This window comes from Malaclemys terrapin, chromosome 3, assembly GCF_027887155.1.
Source record: "Malaclemys terrapin pileata isolate rMalTer1 chromosome 3, rMalTer1.hap1, whole genome shotgun sequence".
Lineage (NCBI taxonomy): Eukaryota > Metazoa > Chordata > Testudines > Emydidae > Malaclemys > Malaclemys terrapin.
In genome coordinates, this window is record NC_071507.1 from 76,609,607 (window position 1) to 76,629,223 (window position 19,617).

Consider the following 19,617-nt stretch of genomic DNA (forward strand, 5'->3'; position numbering starts at 1 on the left):
CTCTCCAGCAAGCCCCTGGCCGTCGGGGTAATGATGGTGTTGTCATCGGACCTGATCTGCGGCACCCGGATTCCCAGCTCCTGGCACTCCTCGCATCACTCCCAGCGGCAGCCGATGCGCTTCCCCAGGCGACGCGTGGCGTTGCGAGTGCGGGACCATAGTGAAGCGATGTCGTGCCCATCCCATCTGAATTCCCCATCCAGGGAGCCACTCAGGAAGGTGGTGATGTCTTGGTTCGAGGGTGCTCTGCCGATCCACTTCTCTGTCACATCACACAGGGCGTTCGCCGCAATGTTCCTCACTGTGGTGTCGGGACATGTCAGCAGGCAGAAGGCATGGGTGATCACCACGATGTCGCACAGGTCACCCATGCGGGGGACGTTGGCGCCACCGTGCCTGTGGGCAATGTAGACCAGCTCGTTGCTGGCTCTCTGGGGAAGGAACAGCCACTTCTTCACCAGCTTCCGGATGATCTTGTCTGCCTTTTTGAGGGGCACCTTTGCCACGGCGGATCCCCTTAGGGTGAACGAGATGCGTGGGATCAGGAAGGTGTTCAGGGTGTTTATCTTCTGCCATGGTGCCAGCAGGGAGGCATCAATCTTGGCGGCATCCTGCAAGATCTCCTGGATGGTGTCCTCGGGTGTCTTCCGGACACGGAACCCTGTTGGCATGCCCAGGTGCTGGTATGCCTGCCCCTCTGCCAGGGGGATGATGGGCTCACCCTGGATCTGGAACCCCATTGTCTGCACTGAGTCCCTTTTGCTGCCGTCAATGTGCAGAGTTGCGCATTTCTTTGCATTGAAGCGGAGCCCCATCCAGTCAGTAGCTTGGCTGGTGGCATCTAGCATACCTTGGAGGCTCTCTGGGTCATCCGCGGTCAGGACCAGATTGTCCATGTAGGCCAGAATGCTGAGTTTCTTGCCGTGCAGGTTGAAGCCGGTCGGGCCACTGGAGATGGCTCGGATGAGCGGTTCCATGGCCAGGTTGAAGATGATGGGGCTAAGGGGGCATCCTTGTTTCACGCTGCGGCAGATGGGGATGGCGTCCGTCTCTCCGTCCGTGGCGCGGATGGTGGTGGTGCAGTCCTTGTAGAGGTCCTGGAGGATCTGGATGAAGGTTTCTTCCACCAGCTCTATATCACTAAGGCTACGTCTACACTAGAAACTTCAAAGCACTGCTGCAGGAGTGCTCCTGTGGCAGCAATTTGAAGTGTGAGTGTGGTCACACATGAGCACTGGGAGAGAGCTCTCCCAGCGCTCCTGGTAATCCACCTCCATGAGGGGAATAGCTCCGAGGGCTGGGAGCATGGCTCCCAGCGCTCGGCACCTGTCCATACTAGCACTTTAAAGCGCTCAAACTTGCTGCACTCAGGGGGGTGATTTTTTCATACCCCTGAGCAAGGTAGAGCGCTATAAAATGTAAGTGTAGACAAGCCCTAAGGGAGACCCCTTACACTGGTTTTTCCCCAGAGTATAGTGACCAGATAGCAAATGTGAGAAATTGGGTGAGGGCGTGGGGGGGTTAAAAGTGTCTATATAAGAAAAAGCCCCAAATATTGGGACTGGCCCAGAGGCTGCTTCCACACAGTTTACAATTCTTTTACCTTTCCAGAGCAACATGAAAGAGCACAAGAACATGGCCTATTAAGACTCCGGACTGGGGATAGGGTATCTACTTAAATTCCTGGTTCTGCCATTCAGTTTCTGAATTATCCTGGGCAAGTCACTTAATCTTGCTGTGGTTCGGTTCTCTCATTGTGGAAGTGAGGGAGCACTACTTACCTATCTTCCAAGTGTTGTTAAGTATTAATAGCAGCAGAGGGAGCTGCTAGCATGCAACAACCATAACTAAAGATACTTCCATTTTATAGCTATATTGTAGCTATAAAGAAATCCTGGTGTATGGTATGGGAAAGGTTTTATAGACACAATATTGGGATGACCACACTGTTTACAACTGATCCTGAGAAAAATTGCCAAGAGGAACGCTGTGTTTCTTCCTCAGTTTGATTCCTGGACTTTTTGAAGAATAGCAGACCAAGGGTTCTTTCTATCCAGAATATTTATATTATTCTACAGCTGGGCTTGAGAAACTAACAAAAAATTATATAATTGGCAGAGCCCATACCACCAATTAGATTTTTCTTGGTATTGTATGTAAATAAAAACAGGTAGCTGTATATGATGCTTTCACCTTACAGAATCTAATTTACCTACAATACTTCTTAGATGTCCTATTGCCTTGGTATTTAACTGTCTTGAGAGCCTGGAAAAAACCCAGTGGCACTGATTAGCACCACAGCAAGCATTCTCCATGGGAGACCAAGAACTGAAGGAGTACAGAGATCGAGCTACCTTCTCATCTCCAGGTCAGGGCTGAGTAGAGTTGACCTGTTTTATATTTTGAATTAAATCCCTCCCTTTTCCTCCATCCCCACTTGACATCCAAGCAATTCCTACCCAACACAAAGCATATGATCAGATAAAAAGTATGTTGTGAGCAGGGGCGGCGAGTTATATGGGCCCGTGGTGCCCGTGCTCCAGGAATATTCAGGGTCCGGGGGCCCAGCTCCACCAATGTTCTGGGCTGGGTTACTCGCCCGGCCCTGCCTGCCGCCCCCACACGCCTCCTCCGGAGTGTCTCCCGGCCCTGCCTGCCGCCCCTGCATGATTTAAAAGGGCCTGGAGGCTCCTGGCCACTGCCGCCAATGCCAACACCAGCAGCGCAGTGGGGCTAACGCGGCTTCCTGCCTGCCCTTGCTCTGCGCCACTCTCGGAAGTGGCTGGTACGTCCTTGTGGCCCTGAGGGTGTGTGTGTCTCCATGCTGCCAATGGGAGCAGCGGGGACGGTGCCTGTGGGCAGCGGTGTGTGGAGACCCCCCCCGGCCCCCTGCCTAGGAGCCACTGCCAGACAGGTGTGCAGGTCGCTTTTGGGAGCTGCCTGAGGTAAGCACCTCACCCTCTCCTGCACCCCAACCCCCTACCACAGCCCAGAGCCCACACCCAGCATCCAAACTCCCCCCCCCCAGCCTGCACCCCAAACCCTCTCCTGCACACAAACTCCCTCCCAGAGCCTTAGGCTGGGGGCCATGGGCAGGACTTGGACCAATTCTGAGTACCACCAAAATTATACAAACCTGCCACCCTGGTTGTGAGATACATAAATGGCTTATTTGGCACCAAGCATTAAACATAGGCGACATGTGATGTCCCCTAAAAAAACCCCAAACAAACAAAAAAGCTGTCTCATTTCTTACACACTTTCTTTGAAAAACAGGCCCTCACTTTAAGGTGTTTTGGCAGAATAGGGAAAAGGGATGCTGGTATGCCAGTCCTCACTCCTAACCTAGGTAGGCTTTGCACTGGTGCAGTTTATCCCAGAGCACCCCGCACCGGTACAAATCTTGTCAACGCTATGCGTTTGTCCCAGGGACTAAAAACCCAGCGTGGACACACTGTGAGTTCTTCAGGTCAGGGCCACCAGCTGAGATTTTTTAAAAGTGATTAGCGACTTGGGGTGCCCAACTTGATCCACCTCCATAGAGCCCATCCCCTGAGCACCGGCTCTCACGTGGGTGCCCTGCCCACCATCTCCAATAATCGCTGCTGGGAAGCTTGGCCGGCTGCACGTTGTGAATGTGAGGCGTTTGGAAAGAGGCACAATGCGGGTGACAAGCGTGCCGCTGCGCGGCTTTGGACAGCAGCAAGGAAATCCCACGGGCGATCTTCCCACACAGAAGGAGCCTTTAAGCTGTAGGTGCTCGCTACCCACCCAGCCGCGTGCGGCGGCTCCCTGGGGCGAGAGGGCTGCAGGGCAGTGGGACGGGCCGCTCCGCCGCCCCGGGTCCCCAGCAGCAGGGCGCGGCGCTGGGGGATTGTGGGGATTGTAGTAGGAAGGCGCAGCTCTCTGGGCTCAGGGCGGGACTTCACTTCCCAGCGGCCGCAGGCAGGCGGGGCGAGCCGGGCACAGCTGCGGAGCGGTCGGCGGCGGGGGCCCGGAGCGCGGCGCTGCGGGGAGAGCGCGAGGCAGCCCCCTCCTCGGGAAGCCCCCGGCCCGGCTAGGGGAGGCCGGCGCGGGGCGAGGCGGGGAAGGGGCCGGCGGCCAATGCGAAATTGGCTGGTGCTGCTGTGCCCGTGCGCGGTCGGGGTCGCGCTGCACCTCTGGCTGCTGCTCGGCGGCCCCTGGAGGCACCCGGCAGGTAGGGGCAGGACGCACGCCCCGGGGAAGGGGCGGGCTACTGGGCGCATGCACGCTTCGTTTGGAGGGGAGACGATGGGGCGCTGCCATCCCCCACTCAAGGCGGGCCGGGTACTTGTGGGGGTGGTTCAGGGTGCAGGCACCTTCCCCTGAGGAGGGGCGCTGGGCAGGAGGGGACAGAGGTGTATGCTCGGTGAGAGTGCGGGGTTCACGCTTCCCTCCCATAGTATGTGTCCCTCTAAGCCTTTCCCAGTTTTCTCAAAGAAAGAGAGTCCAGGGGGTGTTGTAAGGCCCGCAGAGCACAGAGGTAGGCTGCTAGGAGCAGACCTGGTCAAATGGTCAGGGGGGACTTGCAAATAATTAATTTGAGGACTGATGTGGGAAATTGAAAAATAAATGTCCTGCGTAGTATTTGACCATCTATAGAGCTGATCACAAATGATGAGTTCAATTAAAATAAGTGATAAAATCCATTGGTTAGATTATATATAAGAAATAAATTGACTAGCTCTTCTTATTCCCCTGAGTTTAGAGAGCTAGCAATGAGCCTCCCTCTCCCCCCCCCCCCCAATATGATTTTGGGTAGTAGTTCTATTAATACAAACACATTGCATTAAAGATCACTATTTTCCCCCTTTTAGGGCAAGGTTGGATGTTGTATAACACTTTAACTGATTGAGTGAAGAAGCACATGCTAGGCACACAGCTGTTTGGGCATTTCTGTGGTTGAGAAATTCCAAGCAGCCTGCATGAAAATATTTGATATATAGGTTTAGCGTGGAGCCAGTAGAATGCTTTTTGTTATTAGATAATCTACAAAGAAAAAGTGCATGAAAAGCTAATGTGGGTTTATAGGAAAACAATGAAGAATTATGTAGGACAGGAGAACAATTTTGTGCCTGTATGTTTAAACTGGAGCTACTTCATTATAATTCAGCAAAGTGATTACTGGCAGTACAATGGAACTTTCTTCATTGAGAGTAATCTATTTTTTCACAGACTTAACTTAGTTATGAGCCCAATCCTGCTCCCATTCAAGTCACTGACAAAATTCCTCTTGACTTCAGTTGTGTAGGACAAGGCTATATAATATGAATTGCTGTTTGGACTTTGCTGTGTAATCAGAACCAATAAGGATTTGCATTGTCCTTACTATAAAATGGGTTTGCAATAAATCAAGGTGAGTGTAAGTAGATTTCACTTTATGTTGATACCTGTTGGTCAGAATAGGCACTTTCCTCAGCTAATAAGATTACTCCATTGGTGGTGATTGTTAGAAGTTGATGACCATAAATAACTTTCCATGCTACCTGTTAGTGGGTTTCTGAAACTTTGCCATGGAGTTTTATAGTTTGTTGGAAATGTTCTGTTTTGAAAAGAGACTAAGTAAAAGTGGTGTTTTATTACTCAGCAGATCTGCTTGGAGTCATGGTAGTCATTTGGAGTCATGGTAGCTAATTTTATTAACAAAAATATGTTTTTACTAGTACTGACTCCTATTAGCTGGGCAGAGTCTACACAGATAAGAAGGAATGAGATGGAGTCTATTCTTTCTTGGGCATTTTTCTGTAGAATTGTTGGCTAAATTCAACAGCCAATTAGTAACACCTGTCTAACATGCAGTGTCACTAGGGTTATATATATGTCAATGGGGGCCTGTTTTGGCATGTAGAACCTGAATGATGGTGATGCATGAGCAGGAAAAAACCCAGCTTGGTTTTCCAGATCCTAGGTTGAACTTGCAGGGCTGTCTGTCAAGAAAAAAAAAATCTTTTTATTTGATCTGGGCGTCATGGAGAGGCAGTAAACATGGAACCCCAGAATGCCTTTTTAATAGTAACTTTTCAGCATTGCTCTCCAAATGTAAACATTTTCAAAAGATGATCTAGGAGAAGTGTCCTCGGAGAGAGAGAGAGAGAGAGATGCTTTTTGGGGGTTGATGAAAAATATTTTAAACACAAGGGTAAGGATAGGCTGTTTATAGTTCCATATCATGTAGCTGGGCCATTTATACTTTTACTGTTCTACTTTTTTCACAAGTTGTAGTAAAATTAATAATTTGTATTGAGTGCTTATTAGAAGTTTTCTGATTTCCCTGAGGAAGTGATCCAGCAAGAAAAAGATATTCCTTTACACCTCCTGCATCTCAGATTTCTGGTGCTGATTTGTATCCTTTGGGGGGAAAAGGTCAAACTCTTCCCAGGAAGGGCAGATTCAGTTTCAGAAATGCAGTTAGGGTAAATGATATAATATATGTATGTGACTTTTGTTTCCATGCTGTGGATTTCCATTTCTAGGCATCAGTTGTTACTCTTCCAAGACAAATCCTAGTTCCTTTCAAGCCAATAGCAAAACTCGAATTCACTTCAGTAGGACCAATGTTTGGCCCTAAGTGTCGTAATGATGATGATTTTGGTGTTAATGTAGTGCTATTTTGGGGTCTCAGTCCTGCAGACATTTCTATTACTATCCTTTATGCTCACCATAGCAAGTAGTCCATGTGACTGACTGTTCGCACTGTGTCAGATAATAAGTTCTAGCAGGATCAGGCCTTTAGTAGTCAAGCAAGTGCACAATATTCTCTCTTTCCAGATTTTATTCTGAATTGTGCAGGGCTTGTTTAACAGTAACATATAGAATAAAGCAGTGAACCTGAGCAAAGAAAAACATAGGAAACATCCCCTGATATTAAGTGTAAAAATGAAATCTTTCAGTGTATGGAATAGTTTCCTAGGGAAAGCACTTTGGAGCACTCTTGCGCAGTAAGTGAAAGGATCATGCACTTAATAGACCTTGAAAGCTTCTAGAAACACATACACTATAGGAAACATTTCTGCATTGCTAGAGGGAGGAAAGATGAGCTAAGAGATTTCTTTCATTTCTGATGTCTATTGTTCTGTGATTTTTATTCTTCAAAGTGCTTTGTGAACATTAATAAACTGGTGATAGGTTTATACCACAGAGTAGGAAATGGCCTTATTTTTTAAGACAGTTTTTGAAACTTGAATTATTAAGATGATCTGGTACTGTCTGATAAAACCAGCCCTGTTGCATATTATTGTTGAGTAATTTTGTTTTGTTTTGTGTGCCTGCTGCTCCTTTGACTTACCACCTGGATGCTTTGGCATGAACAAAAATTGAATTGATTTCAAAAATGTTTTATAGTAGCTGGGGCATAAAAATGTATTAGTGATGTGTTTGCTGGCATTTAATTAACCTTTGGCATCACAGCAGTCACATAATTAGTTACTAGCATGGGTCAAAGGTGTCATGATCATAGTAATCAGTCATAACAAACTGAGCCAAATTTACCCTAATGTTACTCTGTTGTGGTAAATAGATTTACACTGGGGAGAATTTTGCTCTTTGAATGGAGGTTTCCTTGAGCACTTGAGCTGCATATTGTGTTAACTGTTGTTCACATTATTCTGGGGCTGGATAGCCTGCATGCATTTTGAAAGAAAGGAGAAATAGATCTGTATGTCTAATTACAAAATGAGGGGTCAGCAGATGTGATGGATCTGTACTTTTCTCTAACGCAGATTAATCTAATCCAGCATATCTTTATTGTATCTTATTTTATACTGGAAGCATACCAGAAAGTGCTAAACTCTTCAACAAATATAGTTCTTTTTGTGGTATGTATATTGAAGAGGAAACTAAAAAGTGAAGAGAAACTTCTGTAAAAAGAAAATAGCCCAGATTCATTATTAACTGCACAATTCCTAAATTAACCTGAGTAAAACATGAATCCAAGGACCCTGCAGCAAATATGTGATTTTACAATTTCCCTTTTTCTTGGAGTCCTGAATTTAATGATTTCTCACTCTACCGAGACATTACCACTGCACTGTGTGTTTGTTACGTCACTTATACCGCTTTGGGCAGGGGTAGGGCCAGAAGGTGTCTGCAGGTAGGGATAAGAGAAGCCCATTTTTAACCATTCAGAAACAGAAATTATCTAAGATTTCCTGTGTGTGTTCCTTTTTATGAGTTTCATAATATTTTATAAAATACATTATACAAATGCTAAAGATAAAACAGCTTCTGAAAAGTTAATTACAACCAGCCCCCCCCCCCCCAATTTGCTTTAATCCCTACAGATAGACTCAGTGCTAAACATGTGTTCAGTTGATAGCCTCTGCCAGTGGTGCTATGTCTAACAGAGTGAGAAGTTGCTTATTGAGGAACTTCAGTGTCTCCTAAAGAAGGGAACATACATTAAATTTTACAAGGTACACCTTTGCTGAAATGCCCTCTGAGACATTGTTCCACATATATTTATTTGGACATTTGGCATCTTTTAGAATTGTTTGCGTGTGTGTGTGTGTGTATAATATCAATCTTTTACTACCAAATAATTAAAAAAAAAAATACAGCACTGACTCTAGCTCCCACATATTGAACGGCACATAATGCCATCGGCCATCATATGGTTCAGCAGAATACTTAACATGTGCCTAACTTTAGGCATTGACTTGAATGGAATTATGCACCTGTTTAGTTAGGCTCATGCTGAATTAGTGCCACAGTACGCATGGACTATTCTCTGTGTGACATATTGGAGGGAAAGAAAGTGAGTATGGCCTGTGTTTGGTTTTTTAGAGGAGAAAGAATTTGTTTAAATAAATACAAACAACCTCTGAAGTTGTGAGCAAGACCACATTCTAAAGGGAGAATGTCACTTCATAAAACTGTGTTCCATTTTGGGTCTAAAGTACTTATTTGACAGTGTCATTTTAAGTTTTTCAAGCATCCTGGCCAGGAAAAAGTTACACTGCTCACTCCAACACTCGATAATTTGTGGAGTGATTTTTTTTCACATGCTTCTGAAGGACAGTAGGCTGACAGCCTTAGAGTCCGAAATTGTCTGTCTACAACACAGGCAGCAGCCACACAAGTGTCCCTACAATGGCTTATGTGTCCTTGACCTATAGGGACTCTAGGGGTGAGGATGATAGCTTGTTCTTCCTGCCCCTTTAGTCCTTCACCTCTTGGCCAAAGGCCAACAAGAGTACCATTGTAGTGAAGTTGATTTGTGAGAGAGACTCATCCACTGGGAATTGTACCAATACCACCAGCTCATTCCTAAATAGGCCACTGAAGATGGTAGCAATCTTTTAAGTTTAATTTTTATTCTCTGTCTTGATAAGGCATTCTGTGGCCAAGGCAGCCTCAACTAGTAATGATGGGTTAAACTGCCAAATTGTAAGTTTAGTGGTATTGACAAGAGACTTCACAAACAGGACTTTTTTTTTTTGTATCTCCATTCCCTACCCCATGGCCATCACTGGTGGTAGCGGTCAGTGTATCTCTGATCTCAAGTTCAGGGCAAAAAGATCTTGCCAGAAGTTTGTGAGTGCTGTATCATCACTGATACACTACCAGCTTCTATAGCATAATAGCTTCTCCAGTGCTTTTGTCTCCTCTTTACATCTAAGATGGTTACTAGAACTCTGAATGTTCTTTTAAAGGGGTATCATCCACATAAAAACCTCCCTTCTGTCTAAAAAGTTTTGCTTACTGAAGCTGTAAGTAACATCTAAGGACTTACCTTCATCAGGGATTTTTGCACTGGTGCAGCTATGTGAGTGCAAACCTCCAGTGTAGATGTACCAATGGAGATATCCCATCTCCTAGAACTGGAAGGGACCTTGAAAGATCATCAAGTCCAGCCCCCTGCCTTCACTAGCAGGACCAAGTACTGATTTTGCCCCAGATTCCCAAGTGGCCCCCTCAAGGATTGAACTCACAACCCTGGGTTTAGCAGGCCAATGCTCAAACCACTGAGCTATCCCTCCCACAGATGTGCTGCACCAACATAAAGTGGAGCCTACACCGATGTAACATATCCCAGTCTCTGGAAATTTGAATAAAATAACTTCGAATTAATTTCATACTGTAGACTTACCCTCAGATTGGGGTAAATGGCACCAGTGCTTGGCACTTACATGGGGGGTTACATTGGCGTAGCTACATAGGGTGACCAGACAGCAAATGTGAAAAATCGGGACAGGGGATGTGGGGTAATAGGAGCCTATATAAGAAAAAGACCCAAAAATTGGGACTGTCCCTATAAAATCGGGACATCTGGTCACCCTATAACTACATCACTGAAGAAATCCCTAAAGCAGGTAAATTCTAAGATTACTGTAAATGAAAAAGATTGGGGAGAGAGAGAGAATGTCTTTCTCTGCTTTTTCCAGTTTGTTCATTTTGTCCATTTGTCAGCACTTTGTGAATAATGAGTTTCTCTGTATCCTCAGTTTGTTTGATTCTTGTACACAGCTACCACAGCCCGTGGGAGAGTAAATCATGTAAAAAATAAGAAAATGCAGTTGCATGCAGTAGTACCCAAAACTACTTTTGGTTTGGAAGTTAATGGTATCCCTGGAATCTTTTGTCTTGGCTACTCAGTTCTCAGAATCTTTTGAGTCCACCCCTTTATTATTTAAAAAAAAAAAAAAAAATCAGTAAGGGGCAGACAACTAGCACTGGAATCTTTTGTCCTTTCCCCTGGTGATAATGGCAGTAAGTCTGTAGTTAGCCACTGAGTGTGACACTGTGAATAGGAGCCATATAGTCTCCTAAAGAAAGTAGTAATAAAATTAATCTACAATGGAGGTTGTTGAAATCTGGTTGGGGCCAACGTACTGCCTTCCAGTATGTAACCCCTACTGTGGTGGCCTGACTCAGCTCAGCAGTACACATTTTTACAAGGGGTTCTCTGGATGGCAACTATATAACACAGCCTAGCAGCTGTGAGTGCAGCTGCCTGTTTTATTTTACTGCACTTATTGCCATGAGTTAACTGGGTTAGGCAAAAGAGCAAAGGGAAAGTACTGTAAGTGTTTTGTGCCAAAAGAATGTAGCATGGGAATTGCAGGGGGGGAAGACTTGCAAGGATTCACTGAGAAGCCTAAGGCTCCATACTGTGTCTGAGAGATTCAGTCTTAGGACAGTTCTGAACCTTGATTTCTAATGACTCTGAGACCAACATACCAAAAAAACGTTCCTTTCTTCTTAGCCCGCCCCCACTATCTATAGTTACTATAATGTTTTATGATTTTTTTATTGTGCTTTACATCTTCGGAGCACTTCATAGTCATTAACTAATTGGTATTCACACTGCTCCAGTAAGATAGGTAAGTATTTTCTCCATTTTACAGGTGTGAAAACTGAGCAACAGAGTTTCCCTTGCTCAGGGGCATAGCGAGTCAGTGACACAGCCAGGATTAGAAATCCAGAGACCTGGCTTCCAGCCCTGCCCTCAAACCACAATGATTAATTTCTTGTGTTTAAGCTTTTTAGAAACTGCAAGTTGTAAACAGATAGTTACATAATCAGTATAAGGTAAGAATAGCATATTATAAGTAGTAATTAATAATAAGATAAACAATAGAGACAACATCGGAGGCTGCTGTTACATGCATAAAGAAAACTTGTGAATGCATGGAAACAGTTGTCTGATGATGCTGTAAGTTCACTTCTGAGCTAAAAATAAAATGATTGCATGTATAAATACTTCACTATGATTGACTCAGAGGTCACTAATAGTTTTTTTTTCTGAACTTTTGCTGCAGATCAAATGTCTGCAATGCTCTTGCTTCCTGACTGGTTCATCATAGGTTAATATCTTTTTCCGTACCTTTAGCTTTATTTATTCTTTATATTAGTTTAAAGACAAACTGTTACCCTTTCCATTAGAGCTTAATAAATGCTCTTTCCCACTTACCAGTAGTAAATAGGAAGCTTTGCCTGCCAAACAAGGGACTTATTTATCAATTTCAGCAAAATATGTTTTCATTTAAAAAAAAAAAAAAAAAGGTGACTCTCCCTTATGACTGAGAAGGCAACTTTCTGAAAGTATTGATGCGGTGCTGTTTTACTAAATTTACAGACAGCGTGAAACAAAAGAGAAAAGGACCTGCTACTTCTAATCTCAACCGGGTTAACTCTGAAGGCTCTCTCTGACTGCCTCTATGAAGTGCTTTGTTAAGGGATTGTATCCACATGAGAGAGTTTCACCAGTTTTAAAACTAATTTAGTTTAATCAGTGCAAAAGCCTGTGTAGACACTCTTATTTTGGTTTGAGTGGCCTTTCTTGGTTTATCTTAAATTGAGAGAAATTGATTTAAGCTAAATTAATATTTGCCTCTCTCTAATCAAAACAAAGAGAGCAGGGCTGGCTCTAGGCACCAGCAAAACAAGCTGGTGCTTGGGGCGGCACATTTTTAGGGGCGGCATGGCCGGCGCCAGAATGCCACCCCTAAAAATGTGCCCCGGCTGCCCTAGCTCACCTCCGCTGCTGCCGCTCGCGCGACCCCGGCGCGCGAAACAGCTGATTCGCGTGCCGCTGCTCCCCCTTCCTCCCTCCCTCCCTCCCAGGCTCTCAAACCTGGGAAGGAGGGGGAGACTCCGAGTAGCCGCGGCGCGCGAACGCGTGCCGCTTCTCCCCCTCCCTCCTAGGCTTGAGAGCCTGGGGGAGGAGGCAGGGCTGGGGATTTGGGGAAGGGGTGGAGCTGAGGCGGGGCTGGGGGTGGGGTAAGAAAAAAACAGGGCGGGGGAGACGACGGCCAAAATTGTTTCTGCTTGGGACAGCAAAAATCCTAGAGCTGGCCCTGAAAGAGAGTCTACACTTTTGTTTTACGGTGATTCAACTAAACTGGTTCAAGAACGCATCATTAGTTAACAGTGCAAGTGCGTGTGTGTAAACAAGGCCTCAGGGCCAGTCTGTGCTACAAATAGTGTCAGTCCTCCCATGGGATATGTAATACTGCCCTGCATTGGATGGCATGTGTGTAAGACTGCCAAGGATATATAAAACATAATGAAATAAATAGAGCAGAACCAGGTAAGAGATGGTATATATGAGGAGAAGGGGGAAGAGGAGGAATTACAAGAGGAAATGGGAGCTGCTTCTGATATTGCAGTCCCACCAGACAGGTGGTTATTTTACAGATACCAGCTAATACAGAATACTGGCAAACTCTAATTATAATATAAATGTCGATGGGGACATCTAAAACCTCCAGATAATCAGCATTTACCTATATAAGGGAAAACCAAACAGTGTTCAATAAAAGATTGTCCGACTTGAGCTGGGAATTCTGTCCTCTAACACTTACCAGGCATTACAGACAGAGCATTTATACACACTTATATGCAGCAAACAAATCTCATTCCTGAAACCTTAACCTGCCAAAACTGCAGTGTATGTTTATTTGTTCTAAGAGCCATAATAATCAGCTTTAGTGGAAAACATGCAGGTTTCTGAGGAAGAAAAGAAATGCTAGTCTGTATAGAAAGAAAATGTCTTGAGAGAGTTTTTGTCTCCTTCAGAGTTAGTTCCTAGGTTATGTAAATTCTTTTAATTAAACTAATATCTTAACTTTCTACCTATGGTATGTGAAGATTGAAAGTGTGCTGGAAACATCCATGTTTAAACAGCTTGCAGAAGTAAATTTACTTAAAAAACTAATTCTGTGTGCCTTTCCTGCAAACTGTCTGTTACAGAGACACAATGGGCGTAGGATTTTCAAAAATTTTATTTTACTTCTCTTTCACTTCAGTCCCAGGTCACACATGTCCAGTCACTGCGACACACGTTTCCTTCTCAGTTTTTAAAGAGAAATGGTGTAGCGGATAGAAGTCTGGAACGTAACATTGTGTACTCTGGTTATAATGGGTAACTTGCAGATATTTTTAGACACCCTAAAATTAGACGTCTAACATGACCTTATCTGTATTGTTTGCCGTAGTTGTGTTAAAGAACTCTGGCACTCAGTCATTTTAACTGTTTGTTTGGTTTAGGTCTCAAATTAAGGAGAGTGAGATGGAAGTGATCCCTCACCCCTGCTAAATATAAATCTGTCTCTTTCAGCTTTAGAATGGCTGATGAACCAAACCGTGCAGATCCATATTAAAGGTCTGCCTGATTGGTTGTGGGCTCCTAGCCATTCTTCTCAGGTTTCTCTTTAGTCAGAATCTCACTTTAAAGGAAGTACCATTTTTATAATCTCTAAATTTTAAAAACAGTGCTTAGAAAGAACTAAATGTTATTTATTTCTAGCATTTATGATGAAGCCCATTGCTGGTATATCTGGGGACGACTCATGCCCACAACTGATCAAGGCAAAAACATTTAACCTCTATAGGGCGATAATGCCCCTCCCCCTAACTCTTTTTCCCACTCTCACAACTTTACAAGGGCAGAGACTAGGAAGGCCCTGCCAATAAACTAAATGGCAGTGGAAATTGAGCCAGCATGGACAAAGACATGTCTTTTAACACACTCTGTGACCGCACTCAGCTTAAGTGGATATAGTCTAGTGGTGAAAGCCCGATGTCAAGAATTACCAGGCCCCAGGTTTTGTGGTAGGTCAGAGAAGGAAAGTCAGTCCATGAGGCAGCCGAGGCCAGGATTTTTAGGATTTTGCAGATTGTAAGCAGTACCTTGAATTTAACCCAGAAGGTTTCTGGTAGCCCATGGAAAATGTGGAGAACAGCTGTGATGTGCTCTCAAGGAGCAGCTTGCTCAGAAGGCGCGCACACACTCACACTCTCTCTCTCCCATCATTCAACCTACAGATGGATTTTCTTTTGTTTGCTTTGCAGTTGTCATGCAATTGGTTACTTTCGTTTACCAGCAGTCATTTCCTCTGTTCTCTCCAGTAATAATTTCACAGCTCTGTAATGGTAGTTGTGGCATGTTGAAAGCATCTTCCAGGCTTTTGACAAACAATGTGAGACAAATGCTGTTTCTGTTTTTTAATGCTCAGGACGGTTAATACATTTACTTTTGATGTATTTTTTTAATTACTGTTTACAGCTCAGACATGTGGGTTTATAGTTTTATAGTAAATTGTTGTTGTTTTAAACTCCTAGGTCCACTTGCTTTCTTTCCTCAGTGGGAACTGAAACATTACGATGTTATCGTCGGTGTATTATCAGCTCGACATAATCATGAGCTGCGGAGTGTTATAAGGAACACTTGGTTCAAGCACTTGAAACAACATCCAGCGCTGAGCCCTCGGTAAACCTTTTATAAATAATTTATATTACTTGGGCTAGGTGAGAAACTAGTAATTAAATGAGTAAATGTTGTTTGTGTTTTATTCTTTATTTTGAAAAAATAAATATGGCCTCATGCTGGTAAACATATTTTATTATGGTTGTCAGGGCACTTTCATTCTTAACTCCCCTTAAAATTTTATAAAAATAATATATATTCTGGATTGAAATGAATTTTTTGAATGTGATTAAAATTTGTTACTTGAATGTGTGCAAGTGTTTTTCATCCATTAAGAAATGCTCACAGTGTTGTTCTGTGTAGTTGGATGACACAAGTGGATTTATTTTACAATGTAGTAATTGGCACGCATGTAACCTTAGTTCTGTTTTGATGTCAGGAGAAATTTGGTAGCAAGACAAACCAATTATAAAGATGTATTGCTGCGCATGTGCAGCAAGCTATTTTTGTTGACTGTGTGTAGCTGCACCACCCTCTGTTCATAAAAAGGCTGTTTCTGATGGTGCATTAATTGAAATGCGCTGTTTTTGAGGGCGTATACAGCCCAATAACCACACTTTCCATGTTTGTTGTGATCATTCACATACAAACAGAGGCTGGGGGGACTTTAAATCATAGGCCCTGAAGTTCTGTGTCTCTAGGAACAGATGGTCCTTGGCACCTTGAAGGATTGAGCCCTTATTAAAGTTTCATACAGTGTTTGCTTGTTTTACCTTGAGTCAGAGATGGAAATTAGCAACATTCAATGTTAATGCATCATCATGGGTCAGGTTTTAATCACATCAAAATCAGGAAATGCAGTCATGGTTTTCACAGAAAAGTTACCTTATGCTTAATTGCAGAGATGCGTACATTACATGACCACTCTGTGTGGCATACTAGTTAGCAGAGAATACTTGGGCACAGGCAGGATCATGTTTGCTGAGGGAACTATACATTTTGAATTTCCCTTCTGTTTTGGAACTGAACTCTCAACCTTAAAATTGCCTTGAAGTAGGTGTCTGTTTTCTGTATTGAATTGCTTCTACCTAACAGTTGGAATGTCTAAATTGAGATGGATGCTCTAATAGTTACAGAGCTTGCAGATCTGTCCCATTATTTAATAAAATGAGAAATAAAAAAAAAAATAACAGGAAATTCCTCATTCTGCCTGATGTGAATAGTTTCTTAGTTAACTGCCTTTTAAAATGAACTACTAATCCTCTTAAAATAACAGAACCTAGCTGTTTGTGTGTATCAATACAGTGTTTCATCAGAGATTAGTGCAGCTAACTTACTAAAATAAATAGATGGTCAAGAATAGGATGTCTAAGCACAATGTTCTTATTAGCCAAGTTCAGTTTTAAATAACATTTATTCTTCTGTCAAACTCCAAATAAACAAAATCACTATTAAAAGGCTTTGTGACTAATGTTTAAGGTGATCAGAAAGCTCAAACTATGGAAGGACAGATCTTTGCATTGAAATTAGCATATTGAAGATGAAAATAAATTACTGGTGTTAATAAAAACAAATTATTTTAGTGTCCTTGTGAAGTTTATAATAGGTGCACATGGCTGTGGTGTGCCGGTGGAGGACAGAGAAGATCCTTATTCCTGCAAACTTCTGAACATCACTAACCCAGGTATGAATGATAATCTTTTAAACTATTATATCATATTAAACAGAATCCTCTTTGTTGTGACACACTGATGGTTTAGTGGCTGTCCCAGATAAGGGCCCAATCCTGCAAATACTACTGGACTTGCTCTCTATGTAGGCACTTATATAGCCCACCTCTGAGCACCACATGCAGACATTAATGGGGGAGATTTTCCCAGGCACAAAGGGCCAGACCATTGACTTTCATTGGAGTTGGACATCCTTTGTGCCTTTGAAAATCTCCCCCAATAAATTTACTTTTTCAATATCTCTGTCATGTAGGGGCTATTGTCCCCACCTTACAGACGGGGAACTGAGTCAGAGAGCATTAAATGACTTGTTCAAGTTTGCACAAGTCTGTGTTGCATTATAGCTGAGAACTTAACCCAGATCATCCAGGTCCAGTGTCTTGGCCACAAGACCATGTGAGGCCACTTCTACTGAAGTGAGTACTACATCTGATAGTGTTTGCAGAATCTGTTCTTAGGAGAAGAGGCAATTGTTTAAAATATAAGTGTCAGAAAATACTTGAAATGAAACACTGTCCTCAATAAAATACATAACTAAAATTATATTTCCTGCCTTTCATTTTCATTTTCCTCCTTTGAATATTTATTTTGCAACTATTGTATTAGAATTTCACAACTATGATCCTAACTCCTGGTAAAAACCACTTGGCCCTTTTGGAATGAGTCACTTTAAATGCCACTTCTGCTAATTTGGTTCCAGTTAAGCAGCAGTCGTTGCCATTCAGCCTCCCAAGGATAAATCAGATGGAATAAAACAGCTGTTCTCATTAAGCAGAGCAAGGTGTTATATATAAGTGTGTGTGCGCACTTCCATTCAGCGGTCTGTACATGCTCAAGCACTGACTTACAGTTGCTGGTAACCAGCAGGCTACTAAATCATTCTAAGTGTCTCCTTACAGGATTGTGCAGTCAGTCATCTTTCATCTGGAATTTGATTACCTTTGTACGCTTTGCCAGCCATGTTAATTATTCATCAGACATTCCCATGTATACACAATTCCAGAACGATAAATCTACTCACATTGCCGGTATAATCCTCATTCCTTTTTTAAAATAGTTTTGAATCAAGAAATCGAAGCATTCAGTCTCCCTGAAGATACGCCTTCAGTGCTTTCTGAAGACCGCATTGTTAGTGTGAACTTCCGAGTTCTTTACCCCATTGTCATTACCAGTCTTGGGGTATTCTATGATGCTGATGGTGTGGGATTCCAGAGGAATATCACTGTAAAACTATACCAGGCCGAACAGGAGGTACAGTATTATAGTTATCTTACCGAAGAGGGCTAAAGCACATTTTTTCTTTCTATCGTGGATTGAATTCCTGCAGAATGAGATGTGTGTTAATGGCCTAGCAAATTAATGATTTCACCTATCCTACACTAATAAAAGAGAGTTTTCTTTCCCACTGCACTCTTAAGAACTGTCAGATGAATAACTATAAATCTTTCCTATTTCACATTTGTCATCTGGTGAATGTGAAAAACTGTGATTTACAAACTTTTAATATTAAAATATTATTTATTCTGTACAACTGTAGACTACTTTTTTAGATTAGTAATGTGTGGGTTAATAGAAATGCTTCTTGATTAAATGTTCCTTGTAATTCCAAGACAAAACAGTTTTAGTTGAAATTGAGGTTATAAAAGTTTATCGATAACTTAAAGACTTATGTGTGTTCAAACAAAAACCACCACCCTTTGAACGTTTAAAAGTAAGGAAATAAAGTTAAGCTAGTAATTCTTGTTCTATAGTCTGATCCACTCTCTATCTAGACATCTAGAAGTTGTTGCACACTGTTATCATTTAGCACATAACCAGTATAATTATGTAGTTTTTCAGCTCTGTTATAGACTCAAAACTTTGGGTCATCTGTAGTCATTGTCGTCGTCTTTATTTCCACTTCCCTGTTCTGGGTCAGCAACTTTTATAGCCTTCTTCCAAAACCCATGATTGTATGCCTGTCTGTTATGTAAATTGTTCTCTCTAAGGTCCTCTGATATCTGGTCCTTGTACTGAGTCTTTGCCCTCCTCCTTGGTTGTCTTCCATCCGTGGTCATTTCAAGGGCCATTCTACCAATATAACCCATACCAAAGTAGTCTAGCCTCCCTCAACTTGTCTTCAGATTGGCATCCAACATTAGGCCCTCTCAACCTTATTTTGTTTCCTACCATAGAGTCTCCAACCATTTGACTATCTCAACATCTTCATTTCTGTAGTGGAGAGCATACTGATTTCTTGTGGCTGGTCAAGTCTCTGGTACATTAGGATGGGTCAAATTACAGTTTTCTGCAGTCTACCTTTTAACTTTATTGGTATCTTTTTATCACAGAGAACTTGGGTCAGCTCCCACCATTTGCACCAAGCAGCTTTAGTACGATGCTGGGCATCACTCAGGAGGGCACCACTGCCAGCAACCATTCATTGATTATAGGTATTTAAATTCTTTCACTCTTCTAAGATCTCTACCTGTAATATCCTTTATTGGTCCTTCTCTTTTAAGGTCCTTCTCCTTCATTGATCAAAACCTCAGTCTTTACCAGTGTTCTGTGTCCTGCCTGCTCCTAACTGTGTTGCCACCCTTCGTTTGCAGGGCGTCACAATCTTCCGCACATATCACTAAGTCATTCAGGAACAGCGTATTCTGAGGCAGCTCCCTTTGCATATTATCACTTGTCACATTCATGACAGCTGCAAACAAAAAAGGGCTCAATGCTGAT

The 19,617-nt window shown here is 43.0% G+C and overlaps 1 protein-coding gene across 6 annotated transcripts in view; it reads left to right on the plus strand.

Annotated features, from left to right (window-relative positions):
- Positions 1 to 3,630: 3,630 nt before the first annotated feature.
- The window catches only part of B3GALNT2 (beta-1,3-N-acetylgalactosaminyltransferase 2), a 37,730-nt gene continuing 21,743 nt past the window's right edge, over positions 3,631 to 19,617 (plus strand). For 2 of the 6 annotated variants that reach the window (XR_008444369.1, XR_008444370.1), the window contains exons 1-4: positions 14,411 to 14,574; positions 15,085 to 15,232; positions 16,753 to 16,853; positions 17,957 to 18,150. Coding sequence is in view for 4 of the 6 variants with exons in the window: in XM_054022326.1 (XP_053878301.1) it covers positions 14,442 to 14,574; positions 15,085 to 15,232; positions 16,753 to 16,853; positions 17,957 to 18,150 (576 nt within the window). In the remaining 2 variants the exon portion in view is untranslated. Of the gene's footprint in view, positions 3,753 to 3,961; positions 4,199 to 14,410; positions 14,575 to 15,084; positions 15,233 to 16,752; positions 16,854 to 17,956; positions 18,151 to 19,617 lie in introns of those variants that run through there. The other 4 variants (XM_054022327.1, XM_054022329.1, XM_054022326.1 and 1 more) reach the window with 4 other exon arrangements.